This window comes from Lynx rufus, unplaced genomic scaffold (genome assembly GCF_022079265.1).
Source record: "Lynx rufus isolate CCGP_SWC_20201006 ecotype Redwood Valley unplaced genomic scaffold, mLynRuf1.p SCAF_1, whole genome shotgun sequence".
Lineage (NCBI taxonomy): Eukaryota > Metazoa > Chordata > Mammalia > Carnivora > Felidae > Lynx > Lynx rufus.
The window spans coordinates 81856704-81880334 of NW_025814823.1; the positions used below are offsets into that span (position 1 = coordinate 81856704).

The following is a 23631-nucleotide window of genomic DNA, read 5'->3' on the forward strand; positions in this document are numbered from 1 at the left end:
CTTCAAAATACATAAAGCAAAAACTGAGAGAAATGCATAAGACAAATTCATGATTATAGTGAAAAGATTGCAACACCCCCTCTTCAACAAATAGGAAAAGTAGACAAAAGTTAGTGCAAGTGCAAAAGACTTAAGCCAAACACCTTAACCTAACGGAATTCATAGAACACCACAAAACATCAGAATAAACATCCTTTTAATGTGTACCCGGAACACTTGCCAAGATAAGCCCTCTCTAGAGTCATAAAACAAATCTCAATAAATTTAAATGGATTCACCTCAAAAAAGTATATTCTCTGACCACAGTGGGATTACATTATACATCAAAAACAGAAAGGTACCTGAAAAATCCATAACAATTTGGAAACAAAATAACAAACTTCTAAATAACCCATAGGTCAAAGAATTAACCAAAAGGGAAATTTGGAAAGTATTTTAAAAGAACAAAAATGAAAGAACGTATTCAAATTTGTTGATTGAAACAGAAAGATCTTAAATCAATTACCTTATCTTCCATCTCAAGGAAAGAAAACAAAAGAAAAGCTCAGTAAGCAGAAGAAATAACAAAGATCAGAGTAGAAATCAGTAAAATATAAAGCAGAAAACAATGGGGGGAAATCAATGGCAACAAAAGCTGCTCATCTGAGATGATGAAACTGATTAATCTCTAGCCAGATACGTGGGGAGGAGAGACAAGCCTACCATGCAGAAGAAATTTCAAATAATTTTTGTAGATACTCTCCCCTCAAAGGAGGGAGAGCAAAGCCCCTCTCCGCTAAGTGTGGGTTGTACCAGCGACCTCCCCCTAAAGGGCACAGGATGAAAAAGAGGGTAAAGGGGTAACTTCGCAAGGAAGGATGCCATCTCAGGCAGGCGACCAGGGTCGGCACCCACAGTGATAAGCCATGTAGACAGTGTGCACCCTGGATTCCCTGAGAGCAGAAGGGCACTTCTGGGGTCTTCCTCCCTGAATTCATAATCCCAGTCTAACCATACGACATCAGACAAAACCCAATTGAGGGACATTCTACAAAATATCTGACCAGTACTCTTAAAACTGGATAATAGAAAAACAAGAAAAACCTGAGAAAAATGTCACAACCAAAAGGAGTCTAAGGAGACAAGAAAACCAAATGTCATGTGATGCCCAGAACGGACAGAGGTCCTGAATGGACAGGTGCTCGTTATGGACAGGTGTCCTGAATAGAACAGTAAAAACATCCAGCAGAAACATACAGGAGATGCACAGGTAATTTATAGTTTTCTAGTAGCAATGTTTAAAATGTAAAAAAAAAAAAAAAGAAAGAAAGAAAAGAAAAAACTGGCAAAATTAATTTTAATATATTTTATTTAAGCAAACATATACAAAATATCACTTCAACATGTAACTGTATGAAAAAATATGGACCTATTTTACATTCCTTTTTTCATACTAAATATTTGGGATTTGCAGTGTATTTTACACTTACACATATCTCAGTGCAGAGTAGGCACTTTTCAAGTGCTCAACACCTGTGATGGACAGGCAGATCTAAATTAATAGCCACAATCTAAAGTTGACAGCAATTGGAAACTACTATAATCACGGTGAGGACTCTTGGTTAATTGCAGGCTAATACACAGATATCGCTTCCTCTGACAAGTTTCAATTTGTGGTTAAAATGACAGCAAAAAAGCAGTAGCAGCTTTGCTAGGATTCTCTACATACTCATTTGTCCAGTCTTTTCCCTGCAAACTATACCTGTGGGAGACTCTGTCCACACCACGGACAGAAATAAAAATCTCTATGCTGACGAGCACAGAGCCTGGGGGGTGCTTAAGTCTTTTAAAAAGGCCTAAACAGGGAGAATATATTTGTAAATCACCTATATGATAAAAGACTTACATCCAGATATATATAAAGAATTCTCAAAACTCTGTAAGAAAACAACGAACCCAATAAAACATGGGAAAATATCTTGACAGACACAATTTCATGGCAGATGAGCCCATGGAAACACACTTGGTGTCATTAGACCCCAGAGACACGCAAGTTAAAACCACAGTGAAAGGCCAGCACACACCCATGAGAACATCTGAACTTAAGAGGCTGTTCCTCCTGCAGCGTGGACAAGGATGCGAGGACACTGGAGCTCTGGCTCAAGGGCCCTGCCTCACCGGCCAGGCTCTGAGACATGAGATGTAAACGTGTGAGGTGTGGACGGCTAGCCGTGCCCTGTCCTAGCCACCAGGACGTGAAGGACGGGAAGGACGTGAAGGACGTGAAGGCCTTTATCCACAGACTCCGCCACAGCTGTTCACAGCAGCTTTACTTACAACAAATGCTGGAAACAAGGTAAATGGTCAACAGGTGAATGTGTTTCCTTGTGTGATGGGAGTTAAAAGCTCTCGCTTAAAATTTTTTCCCAGTGGTTTGCCCCAAACCATTCCACGTACCCGAAGTAACCCTTCACACACTCTAAAGACCCAAAAGTTCTCGTCTGTGGGTGTCTCTTTCTGTTCTTGTGTTCTACCGCTTTTACATAGTAGCATTACATTTTTTGATACATGGTTTGACAAATCTGTGTATCTATTATTCTTCCTTTTCAGAAACTAACAACTGAGAAAAAAGCAAACTTCCCACAAATTTTGAACTGTAACTATATCCACAGTCAGAATAAGACAATCACAGCCTGGTTAGGAATTAATGAAACGGAAAATGCACTCCGTGAAAGCCTGTGATGTAATGCAAAGCAGAGAATGATTCAGTCACAAACACAATGAGAAAAAGAAATTCCATACGTTTTCAATTCAGGAAAAAATAAACCAAAAGAGGAAGAGGAACATATTAAATACAGAATAGTAATTTAAAAATAAAGCAAAAAATGGCATCTATGCATAGTCAAATGATAATATCAAGAGGTAACTCTTGAAAGACAGAGCCATGATCACACTGGGAAGGTGACCAGAAAGAAAAAAGAAAGCAGGAATACGTAATACCGAGAACTAAGGAGCTAGAACTGAAACATGAGTATTTCAATTACCATAAAGGCATCTACTTAACCATTCATGCCAACAACCTTGACAGCCTAAATGAAAACACGTGATTTCCTAGAAAGAAAAAGGAACCTGGAATTCAGAACCACAGTAGACTAGGAAAAAAGGCTGTTTATGACACACGCACCAAGACATGTCCGGTGATGACACTGCTGAAACCGAGCAGGGTCCTTGGGAGGAATAATCATGACTTCAGGACCACAATCTTGACACAGCCAGAGCATCCGGCATCTTCTCCCCACCAGGTCAGAGTCTAACAGACCCAAGCGACTCCGCCCAAGTCACCAACACACAAGGGAGCACCTCCGCCTTTTACGTAGGCGCTGCCCTCCCTTGATTACCTCCATACATCTGCAAATACTGCCGTTCCTGAAGCGTAAGTTCCTCCGTGCTGTTCCGCATCCCTCATCCACTTACATGCGCACGAGCAGGGTGGTGAGTCCCTCTCGCCCACCGAGGCCCAGATGGCCATGCTCAGCTCTACACAGGTCTGCCGGGAAGCCTGGTGGGAGGCCTGTCCTCCCTGCTTGCGGCCACAGCATCCACACCAACGTTCCCAGCGCTGAGGAGCCGTGCTCACGGGGAGGCCACTAGCCCGCCAGCTCCTTGTCCTCAGACCTCGGGTGCTGGTTTCTGGGAACACTCGTCCCTTCACGTAGACTTTGTGCCTCGTGACTCACTCTGAGTATGACTGTGCCTATTTGATACAAGTGCTTTTTTCCGAGTCAGATTTTCACGTTGGCTGTCCCATGGTGTCCCATAAAGCCTGGACACGTTCTCCATAGGGCTGGGAGAGTTCCCTTGGTGACAAATGTGTACGCATGAAGGAAAGGTGCCCCCTGCCCCAGCTTGTCAAACCTGCTAACCCAACAGGACTCAAGAGAGGCAAGTCCTGAGCAGAGACAAGCTGTGCCTGCAGCCTGGCACCTGACCTGACCCGGGCGGTAAGAGGTGTCCCCAGTGACAGGAAAGCTGGGCTGGGCTCCCTGGAGCTGCCCGGGGCGAAAGGCGTCAGCACACCAGACACAGGAGCTCCATTCATCAAGAACGTGCCCAGAGCCTGACTAGATGCACACAGTTCTGTCCGATCTACACGACAGGCCTGAAAGGTCAGCACCACTACCGTTCTCCGGGTGAAGCAGCAGTGGCCCTCCCAGAGCCACGCCGGTACCTGCCTCCAGGGATGACTCACCGCTCCAGCGGGCTCTCCCACCTCAACCACCCCATGGGGAGCCCCGACTCATCACTGAGGAGACCAGCTCTGACAGGTCTGCCGGGTAACAGGACGTCCCCAGTGGGGTCTGAAACAACCTGGACCGCCAGCTCCCCTGTGGCTGCCACCTCCACGGTTCTGACCAGGGACCCCCCCGCCCCGGGGAGGCCCCTCAGAAAGCACCTCCATAACCCACTCGTCACTTCCTCCTAAGCTCAAACGGAGTTTTAGTCACCAAATCTGGATTAGCATTTTCCAGAGTGGCTCCTAAGGGAGATTAGAAGAGAAATGCTTTAAATAAAATAAAAACAGGTTCCGAGGTCAACAATCTTAGGGAAATTTCTCTGGGAGATACAGGTAACCCCTGCTTTTCAAAAGCCCCTATCACGCCACTTGGCTTTCACAAAAGGCCCACATCAGTGCCTGTCTGGAAAGGATCTTCCAGAGCATTCAGGGCTGGCTTTGCAGCCCAGCACCCTTGGGGAACTGTGCTCCCATTGTTCTGCTCAGCAGCCAGCCAGAGTTCTGCACCGCGTCTGCCGGCACCCGGGCCTTCTCTCGATCCTGTGCCTCTTCCAGCAAGATGCGTCCTGAGAAAAGCCTAAGAAAGGTCGCTTTGGGGCGGGGGGGGGGGGGGCGCGCAGACACTCCTCCATACACGTCACAGCGGGCTGCTACTTTGCTCTCCTCCGTCTCGGCTCATGGAAGTCCTCACGGGAGGACCACTCTGGACACGGCACTCCCTCGCTCCTGGGAAGCGTTCCGGGACAAAACCCTGCTCCAAACTCCAATTTTAGAAACTTTTAACCTAAACTACACTGCTCTCCTACAACGTTCAGATGCACTCTGCAGAGCGGGGACCCCCCAAGAGCCCTGGGGAACTGGGTGGGACAGCAGAGCAAGCTATGAGGGCAGCGCCAGCCCTGAGAGGTGGCCGCCCCCCTCCGCACCAAAGGGCACGCGGGCTGCGTCCTAGGTGTCACCCTCGTCCCGTGTGCCCTGCCACCTGGCGAGGGACCAGCTCTCCTCACAGCTGCTCCATTCAGGGAGGAACCGATACAGCTGAAAGACTGCTTTTAATTTTCTAAGTTTCACTTATGCAACATAATAAAGGCGGATTTATGTGACTTGATGACGTTTTTACAAAAAACAGTTCCCCACACCTGGTCAGTATATAAATATTTACAATGAAAAAATAGGCAAGGGAAAAGGAAGCCTTCCGTATTCATGTCAGTTTCTTTAAAATGCTCATCAGAATTTGAAAATAAAATAGTTCGTTCACTCTCTAGTCTCTATTTACATCGTCCCGACGGCTGAGGAAATCTGGGCTTGAGGGTGGCTGTTCAGATCACCGGGACGTCCTACACTATTTTAGAGTAGTTATCTGAAAGAGTAAATTAAATATAAAAATGTAAACTTTGAAAGAAGGATAAACGTGTAAACGTTCTTACAGAAGTTGACATTTTACACACTACAGACCAAAATAAAATGCTCTGTATATTTTCTTAGCAGGGACATTCTGTTTCAATTGAACTTGATCATATAACAAAAATTGCCTCTAAGGAGGAGGTTAAAAAAATAGCAAGAACAAAATTACCATCTTAAGTGAACATCCATTTGCTCTAATTTTCTCTAAAAGCAACAGGGATTTCTCAAAAAGTGACAAATATAAATTATATCATGGAGAGCTTAAGAAGCCTCAACGAAGTATGGTATCTCGTAAATACGAAGACATTAAAAAACAAACTTGAGTAGTGCAAACGGGCCTGTGTAACTCGGTGACGTTACAAATACATCCACTCCGTGTGTGACGACAAGATTTGGATGTGACAGATGCCGTGCCCCCAGGAGCTTCAGAGGCTCGTGGGCAGCACGCCGGCGGCCTCGCGGGTTCGCACACGAGCGTGTTCACCTCGACCCGCAGTCCCCGGCACAGGTGGCGCCAGGGGATATGGGAGGGCTCACGCGTGAGAGCCACGCCGCCCGCGGGAGCCCAGGGACACCCGCAGCCTCGGCTCTCGGGCCTCGTAGTGTTCGTTGAAGTCCAGCCTGAAGCTCAGGAAGCGCAGGCTCTCGTCGGAGCTGGTCGTCAGCAGCACCAGGAACTGCTGCACCACACCCTGGGGACAGGAAAGGAACAGGCACGTCAGTGGGGGCCCGCCCCCGTGGCCTCAGTGGGCTGGGGTTTCTGTCCACACCCACAGTCCTGCATAAACCCCCACTGCGGCAGGCGTCCCAAAGGAGGGCAGGGTGTGGGGAGGAGATGCCCATGGGCACAGATACAAATGTTCTATCAATTGATTTTATTTAAAAGAACCAACACGTTTCCCTTTCTGCCCTAAGTTCTGTAAGAATATACAAAGCACTGAAGCTTCTGATGTTCAAACAGCCTATTCTTTTTATTATGTTTAACCTTACGCTCTTAGAAATGTACCCTTCTTTTTGATGTTTATTTCCGAGAGAGACAGAGACAGAAAGAGAGAGAGACAGAGCACGAGCAGGGGAGGGGCAGAGGGAGAGGGAGACACGGAATCCGAAGCAGGCTCCAGGCTCCGAGCTATCAGCACAGAGCCGGACGTGGGGCTCAAACTCAAGAACCGTGAGATCATGACCTGAGCCGAAGGTGGACACTTAACCGACTGAGTCCCCCAGGAGCCGCTTTTTATTTTAAATACAAAACCCAGAGTTACATTTTCATCTTTCCCTTGAGTTATTTAGAGGCCTGAATCATAAAGCCCTCACAGGAAAGCACAAGGCAAACACGAGGAAGGACCAGCCTCTAAGGCACAACCATCAGCTCCCAGGCTGAGTCTCCTTCCTGAAGATTCACAGGCGGAGTGTGGAGCATCACCTCCTTATCGAGGGGCTTTGTAAACGTGAGGGGACATGACTGTCCTCAAACCTTCAGACGTCAAAACCCAGCTACTTCTCTGCAGGGTGGAGTCACTTAGGAGCACAAACCCCACCGTCAGGTTCCTGAGTCACAGCCAGCAGGCGTGTGTCCGTCGAGCAGGTGAGGTTTGTCCCCACGCCTGCAGACCCGCAGGAGGTCTCATGTACAGAGAAGTCCTCGCTGAAACACCACATGCCACAGTCCTCCCAAACCCCAACAGCACCTCGGTCCCTGTCCTTGCTCCTGGGGACTCGGGCATGTGACACCAAGGGACACACACCTGAGGTGGCGCACAGCAGCACGCTGTGGACACCCGTATCATTCTGGGAAACAGAAGGCTTCAGAGACAGTCTCTAAGCAATTCTATCACAAAAATATAAACAGTGGCTCCTTGCTGGGCAACAAAACAGACGTGTGAAGGTCGCTACGGGGACATATGAGGGACAGGTCTGTGCTCAGGCTGGGGACTCCAGTCATGGCTCAAAAGCAGAACATGATGGTGGCTGTTGATGCCCTGCTGTTTCCATAATTCAGAGAACAGAAGAGGACTTTTCTGTTAAGGGAAAAGAAATCCCAATGGCCATGATTTAGAAAGAAGATTAAGACTGTAATTTCAGTAAAACTGGGATTATACAGATTAAGATTCCTTTTCAAAAATGTATTAACTCTCTCAGGAAATATGTAATCACCCCTATCTCTTTCAGAAACAAGCATGGGGACAGACATTTTCAAGATTTCTCTGCAGCAGATACACAACTCTCTTAATAGTAGCAGTGCACCTGCAGGCTCAGTCAGTTCACTGTCCGACTCTTGATCTCAGCTCAGGTCATGATTCCAGGGTGGTGGGATAGAGCCCCATGTTGGGCTCTGTGCTGAGTATGGAGCCTGCTTGAGATTCTCTCTCTCTCTCTCTCTCTCTCTCTCTCTCTCTCTCTCTCTCTGTCCCTCTCCCCTGCTTGTGCTCTCTCTCCAAAATTAAAAAAATTTTTTTGAATTAAAAAAATAACATGGAGCTGACCATTAGGTATCCATTTTTTTTAAGTTTATTCATTCATTTTCAGAGAGAGAGTGAGTACGAGCAGGGGAGGGACAGAGAGAAAGGGAGAGAGAGAATCCCAAGCAGGCACCATGCTGGCAGTGCAGAGCCTGATGTGGGGCTTGAACCCATAAACCGTGCGATTGTGACCTGGGCCAAAATCAATATTCAGACACTCAACAGACTGAGCCCCCCAGGTGCCCGTAGATGTCCATTTTTAAGAAATGTGCATACATGCTATTTCTGCACACGGAGGTCAAGTAGGTATTTCATTATGAAAACAGTATCCGGTGAAGATACTTTTGCACTGAACACAACCCCATCATCGTTAGGAAACATATTTTCAACAAACGCGCAACAGTCACTAACGTCAGAGGAAGACACTTGGGAAAGGGACAAAGTCTTTCCCCGCCCACGTCACGCGGAAGACCGCCATCATAAGTGTGAGGACATGGGAAGAAACTAGATGCCCATGAACAGGTGGCACCTTCGTGCGAAATCCTGAACCACGTGGAGACATTAGCACACAAATATGTAATTTTCAAAGGTTTTAATGTCAATGCTCGATTTGTCTTATTAGTTACCAGCAACCAAATGTAAAAATTCTTCACAAAATCTTTTCACCTGTATCTCCATCACTAAAATCACACTGAGAACAGACGGAACCAGAAGGCAAAACCACCACAGGCATAAAAGGCAGAGCCCATGGACTCTGGGCCTCGGCGTCTCTCTCAGCCTCCCGGGGCTGTGTGCCGAGTCCAGCGCCTGCTGCCCTGCAAGCCCGGCTCCTCCACAGCCCCCCGCACGCCCGCGGCACCCTCCGGCCTCACACCGGCCCTCCCAGAGCCCCCGCCCACCGCCGACACCACCGGAACCCTCCCAGCATTGGGGGTGAGCCCAGGGTCCCTGGGAAGGTCACAGCCAAGACTGGGCACCACCCTGGGTGGAGGGTGGACCGAAAGGACTGTGTTCTAACCATTCTGATGGCAACGGTCTACTGCAGGAACACACCAGTGTGGTCCGGGCCCTGCCAGCACCTGGTAGAAATGGGCCAGTATCCGCAGCTGTGAGCACATTTTCGGGATAGATTCTCGAAACTCTTGAATCCTCCTGTTCTCCTCCTCCTCCTCTGCTGCCGTCACTCCCCACCGGCCCTAAAGAATGGGAAGGATCAGATGAAATTAAAATATGGGTGCGAGAAGCCGCCAGGGAGGACGGGGCTAGAAGGGGAGGGCGGGGAGAGGCGTGCTTCCCGCGTCCTTGTGCTGCCGCTGAGCACGGACATTTTCCATCAGCACACATGGGCACAGAGAACGCCCTCACGCTTAGTGACTACGGTTTTACAGTGCGTACGTAGCACATGACACTTCCGATAATTCGTCAAGCCAAGCAGCCTCTCGCGTGGAGCAATGCACCAGTCCATCACTGCGTGCTTTCTCGGCACAGATAGCACGCACAAAGGGGGGCCGACTGGCCCAAAGTGGGAGCCCGTGAGCCCTTGACGGTGGTGGGAACACCTCTCGCTACTTCTCCTAAGCATGCCGGCTCTTTCTGCACTGGAAATAGACCTACTTCTGGTTCTAAGAGACTGTTCTCAATGGGCGGTGAGTCTAACTAAAGGGCTTTGCAGCCGGCCTGCACAGGAAGTAGTGTAGGAACTCAGTTTATCAGTGGGAACGCATCCTGGTAAGACAACGATGAAACACTGGTTTCTCTTACAGCTGCTCTTTCTGTGTCCTCTGGAAGCTTTAGCACGTCACCCTTCCTGTTCAGACTCAGCCCACCGTGCTGCCTGTGAGTGTGAGGCAGGGCCAAGCCACAGCTGCCTGACTCCACCTACTGACAACCCATCGCCCACTGTCCTCAGTCGGGAACTGACGGTCCCAGGAGGCGTAGGGCCGTTTCTGGATGTCTCTCTGCTCACAACTGCCCGTGGCGGCGCCAACGCCGTCCTGCTCCCTGCCGTGTTTTCACGGCTAAGTCCCGAGTGCTCAGGTTACTCAACGTCTCTTCTCTGCACACCATGCCCTACATATTTCCACATCAACTGTAGAGTTGGTTTATCATTTCTTACCGAAAGAAAAAAAAGTATGAAGGCCCACAAAAATCCCAGAACTGCTGGGATCAGAACCGGGATGGAACTGAGTCGGTTCTCCAATCCATGAATACAACATATTCCACTTAGGGGCCCTTTACGATCTCTGTGACGCAGCAGTTCGCAGACCTTGTTTGCCAAGGGCCAGGGGGCACACAGCGTGGGGTCTGTGGGCCGCCAGGCCGACACCATAATGGCGCTGCCACCAGCCCATGCGGACAGCCACGGACGGCTGCTCCAACACAACTCCGTCTGCAGGAACACTCAGGAGGCCGGGCCCCCGTCCTCGCGCACAGTCTCTTGAACACCACAGTGACCCTAGGTCCAAGTGACTGCTTCTGCAGTTATTTTGCCCACTGGATTTAAATAATTTCTCCGAGACAGTTCGAGCTTTCAGCCGTCCTATGGTATCCCTAAGCACATCTGAATGAAACACACCGAATAGTCCTGACTCATTATGTAGATGCGTTCCACTCCGGTGCTGATGGCTTACAGTCTGGAGAAAGAACATTCAACTCCCACACAACTGGCCGCCCCGCTACTACAAGAATGTGAAAATCCCAAGGACTGATTTTTGCAGATTTTATATAGTTTAGTAATTCTCGAGAAGGGTAGATTCTGCGGGGCTGTGGCCAGCTTTACAAATCACAGCAGTAACTAGATTTTACTGAATGCTTCCTAAACGCTAAGTCACTGGCGTGCATGACACACGCCGACAGGTCACCACAGGGTCTTACTTAGCGTCACTCCCCTTTCATAGACAAGGAGACCTGCTCTGGAGAAGTCAAGCCACCCAGAAGGACACCACCAGTGAGCACGGCCAGGGTGTAGTCTTTGGTCGGTCTGGCACCCGGGCATGCCTGCACATGGGCCAGGCGGCATTTCGGGGTCACACACACACACCCATCTCGGCGGCAGTAGTGGAGCAGGCCTCTTCCTGTTCCCAGAAACCCTGAGGGGACGGCATGTGCTCTAAGTGGTTGTGAGTTTTCCACGTTAAATAGGGTCCTAACACAAATTTTAAGGAAACAGTTAAAAATAAAACTAATCAAACTGTGTCAATTGAAAAATTTGTCACTCAAGAAGAAGCACCTTGAAAAGGTAAAAAATTATACAGATTATATCAGATACAAGAAGTCTCCTAAACAGCCCAACTTGCTCAATAAATCTTCACAATCCAAGGTCACGGAGGACACAAACATACTTTAGGGAGGTCACTGAAAACAGCCACAAGTGCACAACTTAAGTTCCCACGAGGACACACACAGCCACCAGCTCCAGGGGACAGGTGACGCAGAGCTGGGCACCGTTTGCAGAGACGTCAGCACCTCCCTCACAGGATTCCCGCGGGTGCTGTCTTCATTTATTTTCAAGACAGGATGACAGCGATGGTGACCGGTCCCCTGGAGCAGTCAGCACCGCCTCAGGACTCCGCACGCAGGTGTGCGCACAGCGTCAGTTGAACATTTCAGCAGGGAAGTTACCTGTCGTATTCGTGACTATGGTGGCAATAAGCTCATTTTTAAACCTGGTAAATCCCCTGGTGTCACAGCCATACCTCGACTTCATTCTGTTTCTTTTTCTCCTCAAACTGTAATCGTCTCTGTAACTCTTCCAGAGCCGCTCTGTATATCGCATCTTGAGTGTTCTGAAGTTCGATGATCTGATCAAACACGGCTCTTAGTTGATTTAAAAGTGCCTGAGGACAGGAGACAAAGATTTTTCTTTTAACGACTAGAGCCCCAACATGCTCATTCCGAAGTTGTTCCAAAGAACATGGACGAATAGTAAAAAGGCACGAAAAAACAAGATATCAACTCACACCCTCAAAGGGCTCTGCCTGTCAACTCGCATGTACTGAGCACGCACCATGCGGCACAAGGTCCCGTGTCACCCACACCCTCAGAGCACATCACAAGCCACAGCGCAGCCCCAGGAGCAGAGATACTGCAAGGGCAGAAAGGAACAGGAAAGCAATTCCATTTTCTCCACCCTTTGGAGCCATACACACCCAGACCAGACATGGGAGATATGAGAAAAGAGATTCTTAATGAAATAAAAGAAGAAACAGATTCAGCAAAGTTTTTTAAAAATCAGCTCACAGCAGGCACACACGGACGGTCCCACATTGGAAGCCGCCACTGTTTGGGCCCAGCATCTCCACGCTGCACGGCGCCCTCCACAGGTACCTACGAGATTTCAGGTGGGCTTCTTCCCAGTGCGGCCCCGAAACAGAGCTCAGCAAACATCATTTAGGTAGAAGCCAAAGACACATCCGTGCAAAATGCCACATATGCATCCAAGATCCAACAGCAAACACAAAGACAACTGGGCCAACGGTGGGGATGGCAGGGGTGCGGGGGGGTGGGATGTGAAACCCAATAAACACAAGTCTTTCACGGACGGACAACAGCGCCCCACGACTGAAGAGGGGCGTCTACTCGATCCTCCGCCAGCTTAGAGTTTTAAAAAACCCATTAACAATTTGAGAGGAAGAAAATGTTGAAATCACAGGAAAAAAATCATGTTAAAACGTAACAGCCACTCATGATTTATCCAAAGCATCTAAGCAAACTAGGACTCAAGGACCCTCTGTAATCTGATAAAGGTCCTGGAAGATCTCCTGGCGACATTGCAGTCAGGGGTGAAAGAAGAAAATGTGTCTTCCATGTCGGGGATGTGGCATGCGTGCTCCTGGTTGACCCAGCTAACATCCTAAGTCAAAAGAGCCAAACATACCCGTGGAAAGGAAGAAACAAAATGGTTTTCCCTATAAAAACGGGACCTACGCGGATCTAGAAACTACTAGGATAAAAAAGCAGACAAAAGAGCAAAATGAAATCGACAGCATCCCTACAGACCAGCCAAACCGCACACACGTACTAAAGGCCTACAAGAGATGTGCAGAATGTTATGGGACAAGATGATGTGACTTTACAGAGAAGCAGAGGAGAAGCCCAAAAGCAAGAGGGGCTCCAAGCTCACGGGCAGGTGGAAGCAGTGAGGCTGACAGGCCCAGCCTACCGCTGCTGGAGAAGCTCGGGTTGGTGAGGACAGGTGCAAGGCCACCATCACGGCACTGTCTACGGGAGTCACTGCACCCACTCAGACACGCCCCCGCACAGGGCTACTAACTGCTGGGCATGAACCTCACTACCCTGTAGCTGCCCCCAGGGTGAGGACGCCAGGACCCGGGGCAGACACCAGGCTTACCATAAGGCTACTTGTTCTCTTGCTTAATAACAAGAAAGCAAAACAAAAGATGGACGTGGGCTAATCTTTTGTTTTTAAGAAAGATGTATTCGCTACTTAGGAGCAGTTAACTACTGTACGAGGTGACGGAATGCTCTTTCTTCACTCAGGGTGCGAGGAGGACTCTGTCAGCAGTATGCCCGCACGGCACGGCCGCGACCGTGTGTTCTGGGCCACCATCAGTCGGCAGCAGAGTCGGGTGGGGTTCAGGTCCTTCCTTGGCAATGCAGAGGCGAGGATCATGTGTGTGCACACCCGCAGGATGATACAGTATCAGAAAGCCTTACTTCTGACTAAGGGAGACACCAAAAATACACTGAATTTTCATAACAGATTGCTTGAATCTATTCTAGATTGGGTTCCTTAAAAAACAAGACCTCTAGTGATTATTTTAAATCATCAAATTAAAAGTAAAACTAGGAGTGCCTAGGTGGCTCAGTCAGTTAAGCGTCCAACTCTGGCTCAGGTCACGATCTTACGGTTCGTGGGTTCGAGCCCCGCATCGGGCTCCATGCTGACAGCTCAGAGCCTGGAGCCTGCTTCTGATTCTGTGTCTCCCTCTCTCTCTGCCCCTCCCCTGCTCATGCTCTGTCTCTCTCTCTCTCAAAAATAAATTTAAAAAGAAAAAATTAAAAACAACATTTTAAAGTAAAACCATCAGCAAAGGGGCCATTTCAAAAATGGACATTAAGGGGGCGCCTGGGTGGCGCAGTCGGTTAAGCGTCCGACTTCAGCCAGGTCACGATCTCGCAGTCCATGAGTTCGAGCCCCGCGTCGGGCTCTGGGCTGATGGCTCAGAGCCTGGAGCCTATTTCTGATTCTGTGTCTCCCTCTCTCTCTGCCCCTCCCCCGTTCATGCTCTGTCTCTCTCTGTCTCAAAAATAAATAAACGTTGAAAAAAAATTAAAAAAAAAAATGGACATTAAGTCTTTAGCGTACTGACTTCTTCACTGAAGGAGACATAGGACCAACTCACATGTGAACTTTCCACGACCACGAGAGAGTGTGTTACAGGTAAAACATTTTCTGCTTGGATTCTGCTCATGTCAGTGGGAATCTTCTGGAGGCAAGAGGTGTGACTGTTGCGTACGCGACTGTCCCGTGTGGCTGAAACCACACGTGGTCGGCCGCTGACTGCTCCTCACTCCCCACGTAGACTGAGGTCAGTGTGGGTGTAACCCTCAGGAGCTCACGCATTACACCTGCCCAAGCTCGATCTCTGTAACACACACAGAATGGCTCTGAACCATTCTGGACCTGACTTACACACAGGTCACTATCCGTCGTGCATCAGGCGCCACCATGATGGATGGTTTCCATCAATTATACCATTTACCCCCCACAGACCTATGTGAGAGAGACGAGCGTCACACCCGCTTGACACAACAGCGCTGTGCCCACACAGCACACACAGATGCACATCCGCAGACAGGCAGCACGCGTGCCGCCAAGCAGACAAGATGACCCCACGAGTGTCCGGGAGCTCAGCTGATAAAGACGAGGCTCACTAACAGTAACCAAGGACAAAAGGCTGCAGGCACACAGTTCTTACGTCACTCATCACACCCCAAGTGCTTTCAGTTACTTCTGTGCCATCACTTACCCAAGCATGTGGGTAATCGACTCCCACCCAGGAGCACGTGAGCGCTGTGATATGCAGACGAAGGCGGTGTTCACCAGTGTGGCACACTAACACCTGCTTGCCCGGGGAACGCAGCTGCGCCCAGCGTGAGCCCCCAGAAGCATTGTGCTCCCCTCGGGGAGCTGCCGGCTTAGCCAGACGCGGCCCTCCACGAGCCCAAAGTCACACATTTAGTGTCAAAAACGCGCCTGACATTTTGACTCTTACATCAGAATAGATTTCCCCAGATGTCCGAACAAAATCACGACTCCAGAAGGTTCGGCCACGTGAACAGCCACTTTCGGAACAGGGGCCCACAGGAAAGCGATGCTAACAACCAAGCCAGGGCCGCGGAACACAAGCAACGCTTAGAGTTCATCTAGACAAATACTGTTTTCCGACTTGTGCAGCCAGAGGCTCGCTCCGTGAAGGCACACACAGGAAACACCACCGTCCCTAGAGAGCACGTGAAGGCACAGCCCCGTGCTCCGCACATCCTCACACCCTCTCCTGAACGTGGGCAGTTCCTACCGCTCGTGGTTCACCTGTGTCTTCCGAGCCCAAGAGCCCACGGGTGGGTGAGAGCCCACACTTTACCAGTTTCATACACATTTCAGAGCGTGTTCTTATTGTAACTCTGCCCAGAAACGGTCAACCTTGAACTCCAAGTGATTAGTTACCACAATGTGGGCATCAGGTGATCTCTAAGATCTCCCTGGGACAGGAGCCCAACACGCAGGCCACACTACTGGTCTCTGTGTAAAGGGCATGTCCATCTTACTCTGGAGTCGGCGTCCAGCAGACAGCGGGAGATGATGGTGTCCAGGAACACCTCGTGTGCGGCGATGATGTGGTCCAGGTCCTGGGCCTGCTGCACCTTGTTCCAAAGCTCATCCCAAGAACACTCAAGCACCTAGGAAACAACAACGTGAGACTCAGAACGGAGGTCGTGTCTTCCTGGTGTAGGGTCTTTGACAAAACTCACCACATAAGACATCGTGACTTATTTAAACCAAAGGGTGCTCAGGAAGTACCTCGAATGTGATGTAGTACTGCATCTGGTGGATGAAATGGACCATCTCGGACGCCAGGATGTGGCAGTGGTGCAGCACCCCGGAGAACTCTGCAAGAGAGCCACAGAGCTGGTGTCACACACACAACACGCTCAAACGGAACACTTGCTCCCACCCGTTCATCTGCAATCACTTTCAAAAACAAACAATCGCTGGCTTTAACTCTTAGCCCCTTAAAACAGGGAACAGTCTTTCCATGGTCAACCTCCGTGCCATTCAAGCTACACAAGGGTTTAGCTAATCAACAGCATCATGTTACTTTACGTGACATAAGGACCTGATAAGGAACAGCACAAAACAAAATATTTGCATCTGAAAATTCAGTAGACAAGTTGCTTCACAAGTATGAATTCACGCTCAATGCCGTGGCTTCTTTACAACACGTGTGCTGCTGTTGCGCGAGACCTCGGGACTCCCAGCAATCTGGAGACAAAAGTGACATTTCCTGAAGGGCCCAAATAGGACCTCATCACCTGAGAGACAGGTGAACTGGGAGGAGATGGGCCTGAGCCCAGACTCTGCTTCTGTTCTTTGCAAGATTATAAAGCCATCAAAAGGCTTGAAGGTCACCACAGAACAGCCGTTCTCTGCTCACACTTCCAATTTTTCATTCAAAGACTTCACCAGAGTACCAGAGCCACCATAATAGAGGGTTCAGTCAGAGATGAGACCATCAAAGGAATGGTTTAAGCACATTTATTTTTGTTTCCACCCCAAATGCCTTTAATTGCGTGGTTAAATAATCATCGCTGCACACAGTTATTCGAGAAACCATTCTTGTCCCTTTGTAAGACAGTAACGAGGAAGCAAAATAGGGACTTGTAGAGAAACAGTGGTGATGCATACTTTAGAAAACAATCCTTTCTCCAGGTTAAGGGGTATGGGACACGTGGGGACTGTGCTGGCTGGCGGAGACAGCAGGTCCCCTCAGAAGACGAGCCTGAGCGACAAGCCCCCTGATGTCTTCCCTGCCATCGGGAGCCTGCCGTCCGTGGCTGTGGTCAACGGTGTCGTAAAGAATAGGTAACACGAGCCCCGAATGAAGAATGTACTTCTCCTAATAAAACTCTCAGAGGGGGCTAAGATGTCCCAACTCCCACTCCCAGCCCATTTACCTAAATTACTTTCAGCATAAAAGAGTATAATAAAAGGCTGTTGTAAGTACAACTCACCCGTGTCACGGGAGAAGCAAGCTTCTATTACAACTCCATCCTGGGCTTTGCCCCAGGGCTGTGAGGACAGGGATGGTGCTCCCTCCCCCGCAAGGCCAGGCAGTCTCCCCTGGACAGATGTGTACTCAGAACACCCGCAGCATGCAGACGCTCCTTTACACAGCATACGTGACAGCGAACAGGTCTCACTGTGACACCCAAACCTCTGGGTCTTCCCTCCAGCACAACTGCGCTGGGTCCAAACACGCCACTTTGCACGGAGCCAAGTGAAAGCCGTCTGCTTGTCTTTCAGCCTCGTGAGAAGGCATCTCTGTGTCCTGACATTCCTTCCACAGAGAGTTTAACATCACTCATGGACTGCAGATTCCATGCCTGTCCTGACAGACGTGCATGAAGACGGTAAGCAGGCCCCAGATGTGCTATAGGAGTACAGAAATCCGTGTGGCCCATCTCATCACCTGCCCAAGTCAGTGTGCTACACGCAATGGGAAAATCTCAACTCAACAAACACGCGGGTGTCACTGCTCTCGTCTCTAGGTCTTGGGGCCCCCGAGGGTGCGCTGGGGTCCCATCCACTATCAATCCAGCAGTTCTTGGATAATGTGTTGGCTTTTATGTGCGCCTTATATGACTTTGCTAACGCATTCTACATGTCACATGTGGTTGCATAAACGAGGAACTCGGTCAGGCCTCACACAGCTGACAACACGGTGCCCTGCCCACCATTGCTGACTCCACTTCATGACACGGGGTGACCTGGTGCACAATTTCTCCACCGCCGATTAATCTACGAAAACCTCTCGTGTCTCGAGTCACGCTGGCGCCAACCTCAAATTCCTGGCTGTGGGCCTTGGCTAGTCATCCATGCTACCTGGAAACCCCGGGATCTCCGTGCCTTCCTGCCTTCCTCTGACACAGCGGCTTCCCGCCCGCCACCTCTGCCCTGGAGCCCTCCCCCAGGAAGCTCCCAGAAGCTCCCACGGCACCCAAGGTCACCCCCACTCACACGGTCTACACCCTCATTTCTAGTTCAGATATGTCTCAGGTTGCGAATCAATTCAAACCAGATGTATCACGTAGATTCTTATAAGCACCTCACATTAACATGCCTAAAACTGAAGCATTACCCCCAAAGGTGCCCCCCCCCCAGCTCCAAACAGGGCCCAGTCACCCAGCCCTGCACCCGAGAGCTCCATCAAGTTCACGCACCTCCCCCTGACCCCAGCTGCTGTGTCCACCAGGCATCCAGCACAGCCACCCTCCTTACAGCACCATCACCAACCTCCAACGTCGCCTCTGATGCTCATTTTCATCATTGACGACATAGTGGCTTTCAGAACCAAACAAGTCCGAGCACGTCCCACACCCTTGAAAAGACATTTAAAGCATACTTAAGGGGCACCTGGGTGGCTCAGGTGGTTAAGCGTCCGACTTTGGCTCAAGTCATGATCTCAAGGTTCATGCGTTCAAGACCCACTCTGTGGGTCTTGCGCTCTGTGCTAACAGCTCAGAGCCTGCAGCCCGCTTCAGATTCTGTGTCTTCCTCTCTTCTCTCCCCTCCCCCGCCTGTGCACGCATGTGCATGTGTGTGCTCTCTCTCTCCTAACATTAAAATAAGTAAATTAAAAAAATAAATAAAACATAATTAAAATATAAATACTTGTGTTTTTATGATTGACCTACAAATAATCGCAAAAGCAAAGCAACATTCGTACCGAGGTCCAAAAAATACATAAACACAAGCATCTCCCAGTGAACTCATTTAAAAAAAAAGCAGACAGTTTCCTGCACAAAATCTGGAATGAGGAGTCTCTCCTGTGGCTGATCACTCCTAACTCCTTGCTGCCCTCTACAGGTGCCTGAGGAACACAGAGTCTCATGAAACACCCTGCCCCAGGCTCCAGAAGGACTGGACGGTGTGCTGTGGGGGCATCTTCAGCGGGAAGCACCTTCGACAGCATGCAGGGTCGTTAAAAATTACACCAAGTTTGTTTTTTTAAAAAGTACCCTAAAACAGTTTCTTCACAACTGCAAACCACCTCCTTCAACCTGCATTGATAACTGACACTACTATATTTAAAAGTGACTATCAAATTACCCATCTGATTAATTTCTCAAGGCTAAGGCTTCAAAGAGTGTTCCGAATCTCTACTCACCACAAAGGGCCTCCTGCAAACGCCATTTGCTGTCACCACGTCACCAGGAAGGTGGCAGTGACACTTGAACAAGTATCCACCCCCACCGGGGGCAGCACTGGTAAGTGCATTACACAGACCTGGAAGTAAGCACTGTCGACATCCCTCCCCCCATGAGGAAACTGAGGCAGGAGACAAGGAAGTCAGCTGTGGCCACAGCCTGGTGCTGAGGGACCGCGCACAAACCCGGGCAATGCCGCCCAGCAGAAGTCCGGCATTGAGAGCTGTTAATAAATGTGTAATTATTGAGGAGTACCTACTCATCAGCATATACAAAAATGATACACACAAAGAGAACCTCTAAGGAGAAAAATGCCTACTCGTTTTTTAAGTTATCATTTCTGCAGGTCTGGAACACTGTCAATCATCAGATGAACCATTATTGTATTAATCACCAAGAAAGAGAAACTACTGCCAATTAAACTGGCAGAATGCCACAGCAGTCCTGTGGTGACAGGTCTCCCCCAAGGACCCCACCGCCTCTCCCACCTCCACCACCTTCAATTTCATTTCTTACAAGGACCAAGAAGGAGATCATTTTAATACCACCCTCTGGGGAGGGAGGGACCTCCATTCACTCTCTTCCCTCAACACACAAAGGTTGAGAAGCGTACAAGCTCATTTGGACACCTGGGTGGCTCAGCCGGTTAAGCATCCAACTTCAGCTCAGGTCATGATCTCATGGTTCATGGGTTCAAGCCCTGCATCAGGCTCTGTGCTGACAACTCAGAGCCTGGAGCCTGCTTCAGATTCTGGGTCTCCCTCTCTCTCTGCCCTTCCCCTGCTCACACTCTCTCTCTCTCTCTCTCTCGTAAAAATAAACATTAATTTTTTTTTTAATTACAAGCTCATTTGACTGTATTTATCTATTTCATTTTGTTAGATATTACTTGAAACACAAATGGAGTTGCCATTAATTATACTTTCTACATTAATTGAATCCAACAACAACAAAAAATCTCCATACCACTAGAACCAAATCTTTACATGATTTTGGTATCAACAATTGCCTTCTGTCCAGCTGAATGACAGATATATAAAAACAGGCATAAACATCTTGGTAGACACTATCAAGAACTCCTGTACTAAGCAAATCATTTTCTTTTTGTGTGGTTGGTTTTTTAAGTTTTTTTATTTTTTTTTTAAGTAATCTTTACACCCAACACGGATGGGGCTTGAACCCACAACCCCGAGATCAAGAGTCACATGCTCCACTGAGCCAGCCAGGTGCCCCCTAAGCAAATCATTTTCAAGTGTAACTATTTACTCCAAAAAACTTATTTTAATAAATATTATTAAAGTATCTGGGATAACAATCAGTGATACTGTTCGTATGGACCAAGACAGCTCCACACACCATACATATATGCAAATCTCCAAAGGTGCTCCCAGAAGCACTTTCTGTAATCTTCTATAGTTCTGCCTCAGATTTATGACTGGCAAGATGTTTCTAGATTTGTTGTGTTAACAAGACTAACTAGCTGGGTGATTTCTGCTCGTTAAGTTGCCTGGACAGCAACAACTTTAAAATACTCTTTATAAATTAAAGTAAGAACATTACACCCCAACCGAGACATGAGCAAAAAACCAGTTTCCTAAAAGAAACACAATGACCAAGAAAGTGTTTAGTCATCAATAATTTAAAAAGCATTAAGTTAATTAAAACGAACTTCCATCTTCCCCTCTCGAATTGACAATTTGTTGGAACACAACACCCAACAGCAGCCAGCTAACAGGAACGCACACAACCGCCAGAGGACTGTGCCCCTCGAGATGCACCTCAACCTGGTGCCTGGCTCCTCAAGTCATGTGACCGTACGCGCCCACAGCTGAACTATCAGGATTGCTATTCATGAATGTGAAGTAAACTAAAATCCATCCCTGCTAACCCAGCTGTTCCTTCCCTCGGTTACCTAAAGAAATAGCCAGAGGCATATAATACAAGCAAATGGCGTTATTTACGTTAGTGGGAAAAAGTACAACTAAAGGGGAAAAAAATCGAATGGTATATTCACACGAGGCAAATGTTGCTATTAAAAAGATTGTAGAAGCTTCAGTGACAAGGAAAGGGTCAGTGAAGTAAGCTAACGCTAAGCTCTCCGAGAGAGCACTGGTTATGTTAAAGTTATTGATTTTATAAAAGACAAGGTCTATTTTTTCCCACACTACCTTCAAGTAGAAAACAAAGCTCGCTGATTATTCAATACAAGAGAACAGCAAATTCATACAGACACTGGTGAGGTGATATTCAAACCACGAGCTAATACTTAGAACTGTCACAGAGCTCAGACTTCCCAGGGCTAAAAATAACAGATGCTTATTTTGAAACAGGGTGACAGGAACAAAGCGTCTGCCCTGCCTGGAGAGGATCTGAGTCGGGCACAGAGAGGTGACACCTGGGCACACACACGCGGCAGTGCCAGGCAGCCCCAGAGAAGGCACACGGCCGGCAAAGGGGTCAACCTGCCAGGGCGCACCCAACAGACTGTGTGAGTCACCCCGAGACAAAGCACGAGGTCGTGACACCAGGGGACGAGAGATAGGTGCAGAGCCAGGAGACAGGCAGGCCCTCTGAGTGACTGACGCCTCCTTCTGCCTCCTTCATGAAGAGCCAGCCGGCGAGGCAGCACACAGGTACTAGAAATAGCTGAAGGCAGTATCTCCTGTCCACAACCATTATGGTATTGACAAGAAAACGTTCCCTCTCACGTCCTTCTCGGCTACATCAGAGGGTCCTTATTATCAACCTATGAAGTGAGTCCGGAGGAAGCCAGGCCAGGAGCATAATCAGAGCATCCTGATGCCCCTGGAAAAGGCCTGCTGTGTATACAGAAAGCAGGGACGCCCAGTAAAAACTGGCCACTCTGTCCACACAGTCAGGTACCCTCCAGGCCCCCGGCTTCCGGGGTGTCATTATCCTGGGACTTTGGGAGCTGCTCAAGGATCAGCCTTGACCTAGCAATCACGCAAAGGTCACATACACCTTTCTTCAAGCAACAGCTCCTTCTTCAATAATCACTTTCACCAAAGGGTTAAGAATCGCTCAGTGCTGTTTTTCCTTGGAGACACACTGTTGAAATACTTTCTCAAAGGTTTTGACCAAATGAATTTCAATATGAAAATTTCAAAATTATCGGTAACTACAGTTATTCAGTATTTGCAACATTAAAATAAACCCATCTAAATTTTACCACAGCTTTTAATTGTAAAATAATATAAAAAATTTTCATGTCACGGTTTATGAACCAGAACAAACATTAAAGTGATTCCCAAACAGACTTTAATCAAAACAATAAGTGAATTTTAAATGAGACAGTGGTTTACTAAATAGCTTTCCTTCCTGTAAAATAAACAAATAAATAAACATAGCTTTCCTTCCTTAAAAATTAAAAAAAAAAAAAAAAAGTCCAGACATGAACAGCAGAGTGAGAACAAACGTAATTCTGAAAGAAATCTCGTGGTCTGAAAAAATCTAACTGGATTCAATTTTCTTTCTGATTTGCACCAAGTCAGGATGAGCAGTATCACAGATGAGCCTCCCACAGAAGCCCGCTCCAGAAGCACGGGGATGCGGGGCTGGCAGGGGAGCGGCCCCGACCTCCCCGGGCGGGTTTACCTGGCATGTTCCTCAGGAGCTTGGCATTGCACATGTGTCCCTTGCGGATGTCCGTGAGGATGTACTCCATCCGCTTTGCCCTCCAGAGGAAGTTAAACACCCTGAGGTAGTGGCTCATGCACTCTCGCGTGAACACCTGCGAAAAAAGGCACAGGACAGCTGACAGCACTCTGACCTACGGTGACCTAGGGACCCTCCTGTGACAACACAGCCTTTCTGACGCATCTTTTTTTTTTTAAGGCAAAAGAAGCCAGAGAACACACAATCAACTCTAATAAATTCAAGCATTACATAGGCAACTAATATAACACGTTTTAGGAAAGTATCATCAAATACAACCATGGTGACGACCTGTGTGCTAAGTAGTACGTGGGGCAAACTCACAAGGATAGAAGCAGATATTTTGGTACCAATTTTACAAACTGAAAG

General features: G+C 48.4%; 1 protein-coding gene across 2 annotated transcripts in view; it reads right to left on the minus strand.

Annotated features, from left to right (window-relative positions):
- Nucleotides 1-1330: 1330 nt before the first annotated feature.
- The window catches only part of TUBGCP3 (tubulin gamma complex associated protein 3), a 75538-nt gene continuing 53237 nt past the window's right edge, over nt 1331-23631 (minus strand). The window contains exons 17-22 of one of the 2 annotated variants that reach the window (XM_047081821.1): nt 23203-23338; nt 16181-16269; nt 15928-16059; nt 11832-11972; nt 9216-9332; nt 1331-6369 (exon numbers count right to left, since the gene is read on the minus strand). In XM_047081821.1, the coding sequence (XP_046937777.1) occupies nt 6211-6369; nt 9216-9332; nt 11832-11972; nt 15928-16059; nt 16181-16269; nt 23203-23338 (774 nt within the window). In that variant the 3' untranslated portion in view covers nt 1331-6210. Of the gene's footprint in view, nt 6370-9154; nt 9333-11831; nt 11973-15927; nt 16060-16180; nt 16270-23202; nt 23339-23631 lie in introns of both variants that reach the window. The other variant, XM_047081817.1, reaches the window with a different exon arrangement.